The sequence below is a fragment of the Tursiops truncatus genome, chromosome 2, assembly GCF_011762595.2.
Source record: "Tursiops truncatus isolate mTurTru1 chromosome 2, mTurTru1.mat.Y, whole genome shotgun sequence".
Taxonomy (NCBI): Eukaryota; Metazoa; Chordata; class Mammalia; order Artiodactyla; family Delphinidae; genus Tursiops; species Tursiops truncatus.
In genome coordinates this window covers 141,879,245-141,896,260 of record NC_047035.1, presented here as the reverse complement: position 1 = coordinate 141,896,260, position 17,016 = coordinate 141,879,245, and the positions used below count along the sequence as shown (strand labels likewise).

The following is a 17,016-nucleotide window of genomic DNA, read 5'->3' as shown; positions in this document are numbered from 1 at the left end:
ATAGTACTAAGCAATAAAAAGGAACCAACCAGTGATGCATGTAACAACTTAGATATGTCTCTAAAGAATTATTCTGAAAATCAAATCCACAAAAGGTTACATATTATTCAATTACATTTCTATAACATTCTTGAAATGACAAATTATAGAAATAGAGAAGAGTTAGTCATTAAGGAGGGGTTGGAACTCGGAAGGAAGTGGGTGTGGCTATATTAGCGGAACATGAAGGCTCTTCATGGTGATGGATTACATCAATGTTAATATCCTGGCTGTGATATTACACTACAGTTCTGCAAGATGTTACCTTTGGAGGGACACAAGGTAAAGGAACAAGAGAACTCTCTGTATTCTTTCCTATGACTGTATGTGAATCTACAATATCTCAAAATAAAAAGTTTAATTAAAAAATCAATTGGATAGGGGCTTCCCTGGTGGCGCAGTGGTTGAGAGTCCGCCTGCCGATACAGGGGACGCGGGTTCGTGCCCCCGTCCGGGAAGATCCCACGTGCCGCGGAGCGGCTGGGCCCGTGAGCCATGGCCGCTGAGCCTGCGCGTCCGGAGCCTGTGCTCCACAACAGGAGAGGCCACAACAGTGAGAGGCCCACGTACCGCCAGAAAAACAAAACAAAACAAAACAAACAATTGCATATAAAATCCACAAAGAGATTTAATTACATTGAAACACTTACCCAAAGCCCCACCCATCTATTGCACTTGTAAATACCACATTTCCCTGGTCTGGAGAGAAGTAAAGGTGAGAATCATCCGTGTCCTCCAAGCCAGTGCTCCAGTCATACACTTGCTCTCCTTGCTCAGAATTTGGATTCACTTGGGATTCAGTCTCTCTCTCTGCTCTTTCTTCTAGCACTTTAGAAGTAAAAAGAGCTCCTGTGAGTGCATTAATCTAGGAGAGATGGTAAAATGGCAGAATGTCATTCAGATGCTTTGCACGCCCACGACAGGAGACACACTGTCTAAGCCTTGCTAAGCCTAGAATCGTAAGTCACAGTTTGAGCTCATATTAAGCACACATGGATGGCGATGACGTTTATAGCAATCATTAACTTATATGCTATCAACCCATGCTTTTCACACCCAGCAAAGCTAAATTGGAAGGCTTTTGAAAGGTCATTTTTGTGCTCAAGAGTTGAAAGCAGACACTAATCTGTCATATCTTCAACTTGTTTTCCAGGACCAAGGCCAGGTGTCACTAGAACTCATGGTTTCCAACCCCCACAATCTTCGTTTATAACCTTAGTCAACTCCCTCACCATTTCTCAGAGCAGATGTTTGAACTGTTCGCCCCTCTCTTCAGGCCCTCTTCCTGACCTCTAACGCCCAACTATTTTCACTCTCAAGTAGGTAATCTTATTTCCTACCTCCAAGAGAAAATGGAACCTATTATTCAGAAATCCTGCAAGCTCGCAATAATTCAACCTATAGGTCCATCTATATCTACAATTACCACTGGCCCTTCTCCTTCCACTGCAGGGTGGGAGTATTTCATCTGTACCCATCCCTGACTACCTCTTCAGGGAACTAGATCCACTGATCCATTCTTTTTCACTGCTCTACCTTTATCACTTCCTTTCTTTAGCAAATAAATATTCTCAAGTTGGTCACATCAATGGTACTCCACCATCTTGAAGAAGACATTTCAAACCTCCATGCATGGCATACAAGGTTCACCATAATCTAAACCCTACACTCCTTTCTACTAGCGCCTCTTATCACTACTTAACAGGATCTAATTCTTCAACTATAACAAATAATTTGCAGTTCTTTTAATGAAACATTGTACTATGCTTTTTTTCCTTTATAACTCTGTATATCTCATTCCTTCTCTCTTGAAGAACTTTACCATAAGTCTCTACCTGGCAAACGCTACCTCTCTTCCATCTCAAGACCTCTTTTGTGAGACTTTTCCTAACTCTCCCTTTCCTCTTGACCCAGTCTGGGTGAAGCAGCCCTCATTTATGCTCTCAAATCACATCCAGGGGTTATCTCATTGTTCTCTAAATATCTCTTTTAATTGTCTGTCTCCCCTACCACACTGTGAGAGCTTTGAAAATAGGGACTCTGACCTGTCTTTATAGTCATAATCCTTAGCACAAAGTGAACATCCAAGAACTCATTTATTCAACATATAGGTATGTTAATGTTTGCTGAATAAACGAATGAATGCTTTGGTAAAATTTCATCTAAAGACAGGTAATAAAAAAAACCAAAGAGTCTCCTAATATTGCTTCATTGTGAAACCAAACTACAGGATTTTAAACAAGAGAACATTGAAACCTATTGTCTAAGCTTTATATTCAAGGATGCTTTCAGGAGATGGAGGGGGCTCCTAAGATGACACTTGTTCTATTGCCTCTCTTCTGGTATGATGACTCTGACACATGTGAATCTAAGTAAGTGAATTTTCTGTAGCAATGCCTCATACTCAACTCAGCAACTTCCTTACAACCCTTCTTTGAGCCACAATTTTTCAAATACTGAAGTAAAGGATAAAATACCTGTTCTAAAATATTCTTGAGGTGAGAATAGGCCTCCTGTGGGGTGAATTTCAGTTCCACTATCAAGCGATCTATCTTATTAATCACTAAAACTGGACGGATGTTTTCGAGCCAGGCTTGTCGCAGAACTGCCTGTGTCTGATTAAAAAAGAAAGGAAAATGTAAAGCTCGTGACTTGAAATAAGTAAAGCACATTAGAAAATTCTGATTAATAAGCAGCTCATTTCCATACCCCTTGATCACAACTCAGACCATGCCAGTCAGACACAGGTGTTCACCAGACATTCACAAAGTATATAACACAGAAGCATAGAACTACAGACAAGAAACTGTCCTTGCCTTTATGGAATCGTCAATTTATTTAAGAAGGATAAATAAAATTATGTAAAAGACAGTGAACAGTTTTGTGGAATTATACACACACACACACACACACACACAACACACACAATTTACCGAATTTTATTCAGTAAATAATCAGAAAACAAACACTCATGTTGCCAACACACAGGTCGAGCAACAGAACATTCCCCCAGAAGTCCCCTGTGTACACCTTCCTGAGCATAAACAACCTCTCAGCATTAACCACTATTCTGCTAAAGTCAGGTCTGTTCATTTCACTCGTCTTGTCAGGACATCTAAGACACTACAAAGACTAAGGCTGTGCTTCTCCAACTGGGGGACCTGGGCCCTTACAGGCAATCAGATGGGAAGTTACAGAATAATTACAGCATATCTTCTTGGAATTATCAAATTGTCTCCATTTCTACAAGAAAACCTCATTTCATTGTGCTTTTGCTTTATTGTGCTTCACAGATGTTGCATTTTTTACAAACTGAAGGTTTGTGTCAACCCTGCATCAAGCAAGTTTATTAGCACCATTTCTCCAACAGCGTTTGCTCACTTCATGTCACTATGTCACATTTTGGGAATTCTCACAATATTTTACATTTTTCATTATTCATCTATTTGTTGTGGTGATCTGTGATCAGTGAACTTTGATGTTACCATTACAACTCAGTGAAGGCTCAGAAATGGTTAGCATTTTTTAGCAATAGAGTATTTTTTTAATTAAGGTACATACATTTGTTTTTTAGACATAATGCTATTGCATACTTAAGAGACTTCAGTATACTGTAAACATAACTTTTATATGCACTGGGAAACCAAAAAAAATTCATGTGACTCGCTTTACTGCGATATTCATTTTACTGCACTGGCTCAGAACCAAACCTGCAATATCTCAGAGGTATGCCTGCAATTTAAACCGTTCCTTATTCTTTTTAAAAAACATTAAAACAAATAAGGGCATTTAAGAACTAGGACACAAAGGTGACAACATTTTTAAAGATAACACATAAGGTTTCAAAGAAAAATTATTTTAAAAACTGAATTTAGAAAGCCACTCTGAGTTTCACGTCGACCGGAGTTAAATGTTCACTCTGGCCTTAGGGGTGAACTTTTTGAACTTTGGTGGGAAAGAGAAGAAAGTCTCGGTTAAGGATCTGGAAGAGTAAGAGGGGGGAGGAGGAAGGTAGAGAGACAGCATGTGTAGGGGGGGAGGGGGGCAGACTGACAAACCAACAGAAGAGACTCAGTACCTTGCTATCAATTACCTCTCACAGTTCAGAAACTTTTCCACTGGAGTGAAACCTCCAGACCCTCCTAAACACCTCTCCCATTTTTGCTGAGTCCCTCTCCAAGAGGACATGACAGACACATCAAGGCACCTTAAAGTCATTCTCTCTACTATCCCTTCAAAACTTGGGGGATTTAACTCCATCACAGACCAGAACACTACCAAAAGTGAAATGGAAAACCAGCTTTCTGATGGTCAGTGAAAGGTCTCAAGCAGCACAGAGTCATCGGCAGTCAGTTCCTCTTCTCTCCTCCCACCTTCTTTAACCAGTTAAATATTTCCATGTTACAATCCACTACCTGTGGACAGACCCCTTCCACAGCATCCACTACAATGATGCACCCGTCACAAATGCGAACAGCCGTCGATACTTCTGAGGAGAAATCCACATGTCCTGGAGAGTCTATCAGGTTAATCAGGTACTCCTCCTCACCTGAAATGAAATTGGAAGACACACATTTTCAGTTGTGCAGGTACACAGTACTCTTCCTCAGGCAACCCAGAGTAAGAGAGCTTCTAAGAGATGACTGAATAAAGCTAAAGAAGACAAAAGCCAAAATGGTAGCTCAAGCAACAGCCACCATTCCATTTTACGAACTCCCAACAGTGGAACTATCCATTCCAAATAGCACTGGTATAAAAGGGTAAAGGATTTTATTACTCTAATAATCTAATAACCACTTATCCAGAGCTACTGTGAGCCAGGCACTGTGCTAAACACCTGTGCTAATCACACATGATTCCGCCCTTAAAATATCCATACAACATAAACATTCCTCTACTCACCGTGCAGATGAGGAAACTGAGACTACAAGAAATTAATGGAAAAGACACAAAGCAGGTGGCCAACAACTTCCCTACAACTTCTCAAAGAGCAGTGCGTGAATATGCGCAGCAAGACTTACAGTCGATTCGAAGTCACAAATTTAAAGAGCAGCTACTGTGTGCCAAGCAGTGCGCTATGTGCTTTCACATTTGATATACTGTATTCTTTAATCCTCACAACAAAGTTGTAAGCTCAGAGCATGACTCATGCCTATGTGTCCTGTTTTAGCTCTGAAGGTCTCACATCCCATCAGACGCCAACGTCAGTCCCACGTCCCACTAAGTCCTAAGTCAGTCCCAGGCAAACCAGAACTACTGGCCACCCTAGGTTACAGAGACATCATATTATCAATAAAACATAATTAAGTAAACTAGCCAGAAAACCGGTCGTTCATTAGAATTCTACACTCATTCCCCATTCACTGCTAAATTTGATACAATTCTCTTTTAATGGCATAATAATTACTTAAATGATCAAACACCTGAATATACCTATACTTTACTTCTGCTCCTCCTCTTAACTCAGTGTTTTTCAACTTTTGTGTGCTCCAGAACTACTACAGGGCTGAATGGTATAACTTATGGGGCCATTTAAAGGAATTCCCCAAGTGTGAGGTTAACAACTTGATGATCTGATTAGTGCCCTGTGTGACACTGATAACGATAAAACAACAACACTGCAGTAACCGAAGCCAGAGCTCACATTTGTCAAGTGCCTATCTGGGCACTATCTGGCACAGTTCTAAACGTTTTATGGACATTATCTAATGTTTACTTACAACAACCCTTGCAGTAGTTACTACCATTAGGCCAAGTTTACAGAGCAGGAAACTAGGGCACGGAAAAGTAAAATATCTTTCTGAGGAATATCCAGCTAGAATCCAACTCTAAGGTAAATTGCCTAAGGTCAAAAAATGGTAGAGTGAAAGTTCAAACCCAGCCACCTCCAAAGTCATACTTTTCCCCACTATCCTCAAGATGGCATATATTTAATCTCACATGCCAAGATTCCACTAGTAGAGAATTTCTGAACAATAGGGTAAGGATTCCAAAATGCAATGGGCTCAGTGGGAAAGACTGCCATCAATCAGCAAGACTGCCTTCTTCAATACCACTCCTTCCCCTGCTTCCTCTTTTCATGCAAATGGCTTTGTAAGGAATTCTGGCTCTGATGCACCCACCAGGGAAGACTCCAACCAGAGAGGACTGTGGACATCTCTAAACAAAGTCAAAGAACCAGTGCCCTGGAACAATGGCCCCCGTGTGCCTCCTTAATTGAGTCTTTTACTGTCAGGTCTCACAGCTACCCTGCAGGATAAGCACCAGGGTCCCAACCAAATAAACCAGAGAAAATGAGCAGTGCTACAAAGGCTCAGAGTTCTATCCACTCCCATCACAGAAAACCAAAGGTATGAGATTCCTGAAATCATTCAGCATTTTTGCAGCCCAACCCTTCATATCATAAACATGCTAAAGCCCCCAAAAGGGAAGAGATCTACCCAAGGTCACAAAAGCAGTTGCAAGACAGAAACACAACCGGGTCTATCTACCACTTAGTCACTTCCTATGAAGGTCACAGATGCCTCTACACTTTGCAGCTGAGGAAACAACACTTGTTTGTTCATTTGGCTAAGAACCAGAATAAGAAACCCCGGAGTGAAAAAAGACTGATGTTCACTTCCTGGAACCAATATAAACCGCTGCAACCTACTCGGAACTTCTCTATGTTCACATCACCCTGGAGAGAAAGTCAGAGATCAAGGACCAACTACCTTTCATTCAATTTCACATGGCTAATATGGGCCATTGCCATAAGGCATGGGGCCTATTGTCAGAGCAATACGGTAACAGCAGCGCACCTTTGACTAACACTTAGAGTGACACAGAGAGAGACAGACAGACACACACACACACACACACACACACACACACACACACACACACACACACACACGAGATGAGAGACTTAAGCATGCTTAAAAGCTGACAGTTAGGCACCAGGACAAAGGAGATAAGTACAGAGCACAAGTCTTTCACAGTGGCAGGAGGCAAGCAAAGGTACTAATAATGTTACATTTTGAGGGGCAGTGGCAAACAGAGAATTCTCCCACTTTCTGTAAAACAGAACGTAAAAATGCCTGCTGAGATTGTGGGAGAGGGACCGAGAGGTAGACTGGAAGAGACTAGAAGGTTTAGGAGAGCTGTTGGAGAGAATGAGCAAGGCCCGACAGACAACATAGTGGAAGTCTGCCAGCAGCCCAAGGACCAGCGGAGAACCCAGCCCAAGTATAAGGAGAAAAAAGTGTAGAGAGTTAGCTCTATCAAGGGTTACAGTTTTACTGGGAGGACAGAAGGTGAAGCAAGCAAACTGAGGACCTTGGCAAGACTGTCAGCAAAAAGACAAATCTGGGTTGTGTGAGGCAGGAAGTAAATGACGGACAGTGATGAGGCTCAAGAGACTGAAGGGCTTTCTGAAGTCAAAGAACGGCTACCTCGCTACACAGGCAAGAGAGCTGGGAAGAGTAAAGATGGTGGAGAAGGGAGTATTTGAATTTCAAATGTCAAAGATGAATAGTTCTGGATGATGCTAAAATCCAGCAAGTAGCCACGCCAGAGGGAGGGTGAAGTGGAGATCTACACGTCACTATTGATGAAGCCATGCCGTTGGAGAGGTCATTTTCAGAAACGGTAAAAGCTACCTTGGTGGATTTGGGCAAAAAGGAAAACAATGAGCCAGGTGCAAAGTCATTAGTGAACGGGGACTGGGGACTGTAACCGGGAGGTGACAGTGGTAAGAAAGGGTCGAAAATAACTGGATGGACAGTAAGAGTCTCAAAGGAGATGGAGTTTTAAAGCAAGGGTGGAAGAATTAAGCTTTGAACCAGAACTAGTGAACAAGGGGAACAGCAATCCCATGTCCTAACCCAGAGACAGATGGAGCATGAAAGAATGAGAAGCACTCACTTGAAAGAAGGACAAGAAAAGCAGTGTCCTCAGAAAACAGCCAGCAGGAGGAGAGGGGAACAGCAACAAAAGATGTTGCGGATGCAGGGGTTATTTCTTTACCTTGGGATGTTTTCAGAGAAAGTTTTGAGAAGGAAGGGAACAGTGAGAGGTTGAGGGCAGAGGAGGTATCAGAAGCACAGAGAAACATGGGGAAGAGATTGCTGAGAGGCCAGATCACAGGACTTCCATCTTGGGTGCTGACCAAAGACAACAGGGATGCGGGTAATGGTGGCCACAAGAAGATGTCTGTAAGTAGTCGCAGCAATCCCTGGTGGACAGGACACATTTACACTTCAGGGGGAATCAGCCGTGGCCAGGACTGACTGATTTCCAAAGACTCCTGGTGCAAACGAGGAGTCTGCAAACGTAATTACTTGGCTCCCAGGACTATTACCACATGCTAACTACTCTGTCTTCAGGGGAGTTTCTTAACCCCTGTGAACTCCATTTTGCACACATGTAAGATGAGGATAACATCCACCTCACAGGACTGCTGTGAGGATTAAACAAAATCACGCATATGAAGCGTCTGGCTCAGAATCCAACTGTCGTGCACCCATTTTCTTAGATCTGGCATCAACTGAATGCTTCACAAAGTAAAGCATTCATTATGTTAAGAGGAAATAATCTGATCTTTAGTCAGACAAGGGACAATGGAACCCTTCCCTCCCAGCCCTGGTCCCAAAGGAAGAGGACAGAAATCAGAACCTCGGGTTAACGTTCACATATCTGGAAGGGAAGGGAAGTGACTGATACGTGTTGGCCTTGTGTGCATCTGGATGGCATGAATCAGTTTCCCCACGGCCTAGTCTTAAGAGATTAAGACCAGAGAGCCACAGAGTTGAAACCAACATGTGTGTAAACTCTCCACTTGCCCACAACCACAAACCCCTCTGGAGGTGTTTACAAAGAGGTGAACCTGCATATGGATCTCTTTGCAGAAAGCCCCGCCATATCCTTGGTCTCCACGTTTGGAGTACATCCAAGCTACAGTGTGGCTGCCACCTGGGTAAATACTGAGTATCCCACTGAACCAGGCTGTTAGCTAGTAGCACATATGCCTGAAGTACGAACTGAAAGCCTGTAAGTTAAAGCCCACTGCAATTTGTTCTACATAGTGCTTTACAAATTTTTAGTAAGTTGCCAGTATTTTAAAAATTGGAGGATTTTACCAAAAATCTTGATGCCAACTTTTCTTGATAAAAAAAAACAAAACAGAAAAATACAGGGCATCAGTCAGCTGCAGCTGACTAGCACTAGCCCCCAGCCAGGTAGTGGGGGGTGTTTCATGGGTGGGCAGAGTCTGCTCTCCAGCTCATAACAGTCCCACCCAGACCGCCTCATTCATGCAGAGCTGTTGACACCAGCACCGCGTCAAGAACTAATAATATAGTACTTAATAATCAAATTAGACTGGTGTTGGAATAAGTAGTTAACTCTTTGGGGGGAAATTTAAGTTAGACATCTACCTCACAGCTTGCATGTATACACACACACGTGAACAATTATGGTAGGATTAAATGTAAAAACTGAAAGTATAAAAGAACTGGTAGTAAACTAGAAGTAATTTTTATTTCAGTCTTGTGTTTTCATGTATATTCTACAACATACTGAATTTTCTATAATACATATAAACTTGTAAATTTATTTAAAATTTAAAAAGACGAGTTAGAATGAAAAATTCATTTCAGAAGTTCTGCAAGAGCAATATTTGCTCACAGGTATAAAGAGTAGGTAGAAATGACAACAATAGGCCTTCTGACAACAATAGTCCAGGAATTTCTAAGTATTTAATCCATCTGAATACATTTCTCTCATCTATAGTTGCATCCTAGGCTAAAGGATTCAAAGGTATTACATCCTCTTAGGATTTTTTATAGTATGTATATTGGGATTGGGATTATTTCCTAACTCTTGAAATGACCAGATAAATGTATAGTATCCTTGTGGGAAGGGCACAAAGAGAGGTGGCTAAGAAATAGGAAAATAACAAGATTTAACAATATGGTCCCAACATTTGTACCAAATTTTAGTCACAAATGGAAAGATGAGAGAGGCTCCATTTTCTCAAGGAAGAACTGGGGCCCTGGAAAATGCTAAAATAAGAATATCACCTTGATGGTTTTCAACACTCTATCTGTAATATGCGTAGTTTGGGTAAGCTTATTTGCTTACCTTAAACTAGAAAAATACCTTATCTTTCAATCCATGTGAGGATTTGAAAAAATTTTTTGAAAGCTGGTTAAATTAAGAGTCAAAACAAGAAAGCACTTCATTAACATTTAGTACAGAGATCCTCAACTAACAGGGCATTTGGAAGGGGCATGGGAAGGAGGGGAAGAAGTGGTAAACACAAAAATCACCTGTGGAGTTTCTTCAACCATCATGTTTCCCTCCTCCAGAAGGGAGACCCCCTTCAGGCTGTCCCACCTTCACAGCAGGAAACGCCCCATTCCAGAGAGTCAACGCTGAGATAAGGATGAGAATGTACCTCATCTCTCGGATGTTTTGAGAACATGTCTCAGTCAACAACCCCAACTTCCATCCCCATTTTGCAGATGTGGAAAGCAAGGCTCTAACTGTCAAGTGTGGTGACTGCCTAACGCACAGCCCCTTCTAGGCCATCACGGTCAGAAAGAAACATGTCGAATACTTTATGGCTCCACTCCAATCACCACTGATCAGACCAGGAGATGCCCATCCAACCACAGACTGGCTGTCCATAGATGCAACCTCTGCCATAGCCTGGCATCAAAAGACAAGCTGAGCAACATCCTGCTCTTGAGATGTATGCTCGTAAACGTAGGAGAAAGCAGCAGCAAGCAACAGAACTGAGGGAAAAAACAGGAGCGGAGAGGAGGGGTCAGGGAAAAGGGAGTTCATGAAGATGGAGGCACTAAGGGTAGGCAAAAGCTATAAAAAGAGAAAAGACTTCCAGGGTAAAAACAGATAAAAACAGAGAACTCAACCCAAGGATGAGGGTGGAGCTCCAGAGGGAAGATCCGTTAACTTTTACTGATGGTCTCTAGAGCCATCCTGGATCCAGAATCAACATCTGCCTTCACTTTCTTTGAGATGTCACTCCAATAATGCTCCTGCTTTTGGATTTTCACGAATATTGTTTCCAGCATCATTTCACACATATTCTGTCAATAAGCCATCCCACCCCATCCCAAGCTAGCTTAAGCCTCTGCTCTGTGCAATCAAGAAAGTATATCTAGGACAGTCTGAGAGCAAGTTACCCAAGGTCATACAGTTCAACAAAATAAAGATTAGACCATTCAATTCCCTGGGACCTATAGCCATTTTCCTGCAACACTGTACCACAAAGACAAAAGGGAACTGCAGTGACTGAAGGTCATGATACATAAAGTAAACCTTAATAAAATGGTTTAAAAAGGGGTGAAGGAACTGGAGACAAAGTCCAGAGAGCAACTAAAATTGACACTAAAGTAATCTTCAAATGAAAACAGACTAATGAGTGTGGAGAAAGGAAGGCTACAAATGTCTTGAACTCTATAAAAATACGGAGAGAAAAGAAATAAACTGACCACTGACCCATTCACTGGATCACAGAATGACAATGTCTAAAAGGTGAGAGGTAGATTTTAAAAAATAAGGCATCAGTTTAAATACTAAACACTGGGAATTCATGTACCTAAAAGCTTCAAAACTGGTTTAGTTCAAAAACACTGTAAGACTGACCTCAAAGAGAACAGTCATGTCCCACATAGTACAACCCTTGGTGTCAGTGCCAGACATATGAAGGATAAATCACAGGTCAGTCCATTAGGAAAATGAAATATAGCTTTATTATTTTCTTCTAGTTATAAAAATTCACATTTTGTGTAAAATTTCCAAACAGTGCAAAATAAATATTTTGAAACGTGTAAGTTTCACATAATCCAGCCACTAATAACTACAGTTAAGGTTCTGGTATGTGTCCTTCCAGACATCTTTATCTATATACATAATATATTCTTATTACTAAAACACATTCATATCTTATAAGTATTTACTCTGCAACTTGCTTTTTGTCTCCTACTTTACCTTTTCTATATGATTACATATAGGTCAAACAGTTGTTTGAACAGCTGAATAGCATTTCACAGCATGGATGTATCAGTTTACTTAACTATTTTCCTTAACTATGTAAGGTTGTTGGTATTATTTTCCCTATTACAAACTTTTGAGTGAATGTCAATGAACATATATCTCATGTGCTTGTATGACTGTTTCTGTCAGATAAATCCCTAGAAGTGTTACTGTCAAAATGGCATCCTGGGGCTTCCCTGGTGGCGCAGTGGTTGAGAGTCCGCCTGCCGATGCAGGGGACATGGGTTTGTGCCCCGGTCCAGGAAGATCCCACATGCTGTGGAGCGGCTGGGCCCGTAAGCCATGGCTGCTGAGCCTGCACGTCCGGAGCCTGTGCTCCACAACGGGAGAGGCCACAACAGTGAGAGGCCCGCATAACGCAAAAAACAAAATAACAAAAGACAACAACAAAAAAAATGGCATCCTGATCTGGGGATAAAAACTATAGTGATTATGGCAATGCGTACACAGTCAAGTAAATAAGACTCTAGATCTAATAGGCAGGCCATAGGACAGAAGGAGGACCTAGCAAGGAAATGGGACAGTAAGGCTGAACCAGCAAGGTCCTAAGACTCCAGACCTTCCCTCTGAAGAAATCTATACAATCACCTGAGTGGATGGGGGCAAGTGTGAGCTGCCAGTTCTTCTGCCCTCAAGCCAGTCAGAGGTCCCCGTCTGTACTCAAATGTGGACAGCCTGACTCTGATCTGACAACAGATCATCTGGAAAGGCCAGAATGAAATTTGTGGAATGTAAAGCAAAAAACCTGAGGCCTGAAACTAATTCAGGAAGAGAAAGAAAGACACAAAAGATACAAAACCATTGTTCTTTAAAACACAGATCGATTTACCTTTTGCATAATGTAGTGAAATGGCACTGGATTTCATAGTGATCCCTCGGACCTGTTCATCCTCTCTGCTGTCCATGTACCTTAACTGTAAAAATGCAACATATGCATCCGTATTTCCCAATGAATTAAAATGTAATATTAAAATGGACTGATTTGGATTTTTGTTTTAAATACTTAAACTTTTAGGCTTATTGCCATGAAGTTGTTCGTTATGTCCCATTATTACCTTCTTAATCTCTGAAACATTTTTCTTTCCTAGTACCACTTATTTCTTCCACCTTTCCTTTCTCCTGATCAATTTCTAACTTTTTATCAGTTGTAATGCAAGACAATCACAAATTGTTTACATTGCTAGTATTTTTTTTAATAGGCTTTATCTTTTTAGAGCAATTTTAAGTTTATAGAAAAACTGACTGGAAAGTAAAGAGGTTCCCAAGCATCCCCTCTCCTCCTACACACACAGTTCCCCCATTACTTACATTTTATATTAGTGCGTAGTGTGGTACATGTTACAATTAATGAACCAATATCAATACACTATTATTAATTAACGTCTATAGCTTACGTTAGGATTCAATCTTTAAATGTACTATGACGTGTCCACCATCACTGTATCATATTTGTTAGCTGTATTAATCTTTTTGAAGAACAAACTGTGGCTTCATTGATCTTTTCTAATTCATTAATTTATGGTTTATTATTTCCTTTCATCTACTCACTTTAGAGTTATTGTACTTTTTCTCACTTCTCAACTGGGAAAAATAAAAGCACTTTATTATTTCATTCAACCCAGTTTTTTTAGCCTTCTATAGACAGTATCTTCGGCCAGTTCCCCACCCAACGTGCCTCAAATGCCCAAGTCTTCCTTCAGTCTCTTAGGTCTACTTTTTTAATTCAATTTTGTTTCTCTACCTCCTCTTCTCTATATTACCAGTCACCTGATAAATCCTACTGACTATATTGTAAATTCACTGAAGGGAGGAACATCTCTATCTTTCTACTGCAAATAAATTATTCCCATTTCTTTCAGTTCACAGTTAAAAACAAAGGTCTCTATCATTTCATTTCCTAAAACATGATCTTCCTTCGTCATGACCCTCAAGCTTCAGAAGCCTTCCTTTGGTATTTAGGTTAGCCTTCAACGTCTTTGTGATCTGATACATTTTTTCTACCTGCACCATTTTCTCTCTCAGTATAGGCAAACGTTCCACTCAAATCAAGCACAACCCACAAATTAGCCTTCATGCATTTTATCCACATTATTTCCCACCGTGAAGCATCTCTTCCACCTGTGAAATTTTCCACACTCATGCGAGGTTATCAAATGACTGGTTGCAAAAACTCATTCTTGCACTTATAAAATATTCATATAAAGTAACATAAAGCAATATAGAAATAACTTTTTCTCAACGATCTCTTTTATCTTGCTAAATGGACTGGCAGCTTCTTAGATGCATGAACTATGCTTCATACTTTTTCGATCTTTAAGAACACAACGAAGGACTCATCACATTGTAGATTTGCTAATACTAACTGAAATGCAAGTATATATCAAATATAACATACCTTGCCTGCCAGGCGGCTGGAGATAATGCCATTGCTAGATATAAGACAGTCAGCCAGAGTAGTTTTTCCTGTTAAAGTAACAATATTAATTTAAATCGATTTCTTTTTTTTAAAGGGTGAAGTAGGTAGATTGTATCGACAAATTTAACATCTAACCATAGAACTGGTTTAGCAAATATTTCCTATTTACCTATACTAAGTGAAGCAAGATACAACAGGCATTTTAATTAGAACTTTGAACAAAACGTCATCTGGAAGGACACAGATTCCAGCACTCCACAGTGCTGTAATCTGTATTGCCAACCCTGCGGATCAACCTCACTTTAAAATCCGTCAAGCAACATTTATTTTTAAGGACAGAAAAAATGTTTTTAATTCAGGCATAATTTACACAGAGCAAAGTGCACAGACTCTTAAGTGATAAGAAAAACCACTGTGCCAATCAAAATATAAAACGTCTGACAAACAACTTTTACAGTACTCAAATCTGTCCGACAAAGAATTTGATCAAGTTTATTGTAATTATTACATCAGTCATCAGATATCCATAACTGTGTCCAGGCCTATAAACTTAAACTTTTTTTTTTTTTTTTTTTTTTTTGGGCGGTACATGGGCCTCTCACTTTTGTGGCCTCTCCCGCTGCAGAGCACAGGCTCCGGACGCGCACGAGCCCAGCCGCTCCACGGCATGTGGGATCTTCCCGTACTGGGGCACGAACCCGTGTCGCCTGTATCGTCAGGCGGACTCTCAACCACTGTGCCGCCACGGAAGCCCTAAACTTAAACTCTTGATAGCTCAGCGTGACAAAAGGATAGCACAGCAATCATTTTTTCCTCTGGATGATATACTGGGTAAAACATCACCAAAAAACAATGGAACATTATCTTTTGCCATATTTCCTCATGTATGGCCTCAGCTGGCTTTGGCCAGTTAAACTGTCTGAAGAAAACACCCATTTGGCAAAGAAATTCATGAAATTTACCCATATCTCCTACTGTTTGCAAGCCAATGGAGGGCATCAGCTACACTGCAGTGACCAATGCTACCTAGTATCCAAACATAAACCCAGGAATCTACTCTAATAATAAAAGAAATTCTTACGATACTCAAGTACCCATTTGGCCCTTTAATACTGTATTACGTGCTTGTCGTGTAAATATTATGTATTAGCATATAACCCTAGAGCGTCACTTTCCTGCTTCCAATGGAGTAGAACATTCTAAGTACGGAGAGCATATATCCCCCCAAATGCAAGTGTCAAGAAAGCAGGGACTTTGCTTTATTCACAACTGTATCTCTAGGACCAGAACAAGGCTTGGCATATAAGAAACATTCAATGAATTATCTGTTGAATGAATAAATGAATCACAGGTTTTCTAGGATAGTATTATCTTAACATACTTTTAAATGGTAAATTTTAAAGTAATTTGCTGTACACACACATGCCACTGCCTTGCTGCATGATTTAATTCACAAAGCAAAAAAAATACTTTTGTCAAACATCATGTCCTCAAAACGTGAGCAGCATAATTATAGAAACTCATGGGGTAGGGTTAGCCACCAGATTTGTATACAAAACTCATTCTCAGTTGCCTTCACCTACAAAGTGATCCATCACCTCCCCCTTTAGTTCCCGTAACTACTTCACTTCAACTATTTTACCAATGGCAATAGCCACCTAACCTCTTTTCTGCCCTTCAATCCATCCAAAACACTCTCACTGGACCATTCTTACTAAAGTACTATTTGATTACAACATCCCTGCTTTATTCTGTTCTCCCAATGGCTCCCTATTACCTAATAATAAATGCCAATGATCATCTTCATGATAAAGCACGTACCTGCCAAGGGCTTCTCCTTATCATCATTTAATCCTCACAATGCTATAAGGTAGGTTTGGTTTTTATTCCAGTACACAGAGGCTGTATACTGAAGCTCAAAAAGGCAAAGTAACTTGAAATGGAGTTTTGAACTCAGATTGTCTAACTCCAGAGCTGGAGCACTTAATCCATATCCTTGTGCCTAGCTGGCATGAAGGGCTCTTTAAGATACAGCCCAGCCTACCTCTTCACTTTTCTCTCTTACTCCCTCACCTTCAGGATGGTATATAGGTTTTATTTCACACTCCCAATCCTATCACTTTGCTGTGGCTACGTGAACTAAGAAGGAGTCTGAAACCAAGCGCGGGCTTAGCAGGAGGCAATGCTGTGGTATGAAAGCAATGTCTGTGAGCAGCTAAGCGCCATGCATCCCTGTCCCCCTCTCATGTCCCGTGCTTTGGTCACAAACATTTCATTCTCCCCTTGCTGACATTATTCCCACTTGAAATGTGTGCCCCCATCTGCCATCTTGAATCACCCGTCCGGGGGGGTCATCTCTAACACTGTTATAAAGCCCTTTTCTTAACCCATTACTAGCTTCCCGACCCTCCAGCTCTCTCAACCCTTAGAGTCTACTTTTTGCCTGCCTCATGTTGTGCTGCCTCAACCCCCAAATCACCTCTCTATATAGCTGGGCT

General features: G+C 40.9%; 1 protein-coding gene across 6 annotated transcripts in view; it reads right to left on the bottom strand.

Moving 5' to 3' along the window:
* The window catches only part of EFL1 (elongation factor like GTPase 1), a 136,668-nt gene that overhangs the window by 118,269 nt on the left and 1,383 nt on the right, over window positions 1–17,016 (bottom strand). For 4 of the 6 annotated variants that reach the window (XR_012330306.1, XM_073801454.1, XM_019945798.3 and 1 more), the window contains exons 3-7: window positions 14,498–14,565; window positions 12,932–13,016; window positions 4,455–4,588; window positions 2,517–2,654; window positions 690–904 (exon numbers count right to left, since the gene is read on the bottom strand). Coding sequence is in view for 5 of the 6 variants with exons in the window: in XM_073801454.1 (XP_073657555.1) it covers window positions 690–904; window positions 2,517–2,654; window positions 4,455–4,588; window positions 12,932–13,016; window positions 14,498–14,565 (640 nt within the window). In the remaining variant the exon portion in view is untranslated. The remainder of the gene's footprint in view (window positions 1–689; window positions 905–2,516; window positions 2,655–4,454; window positions 4,589–12,931; window positions 13,017–14,497; window positions 14,566–17,016) is intronic. The other 2 variants (XM_073801455.1, XM_019945800.3) reach the window with 1 other exon arrangement.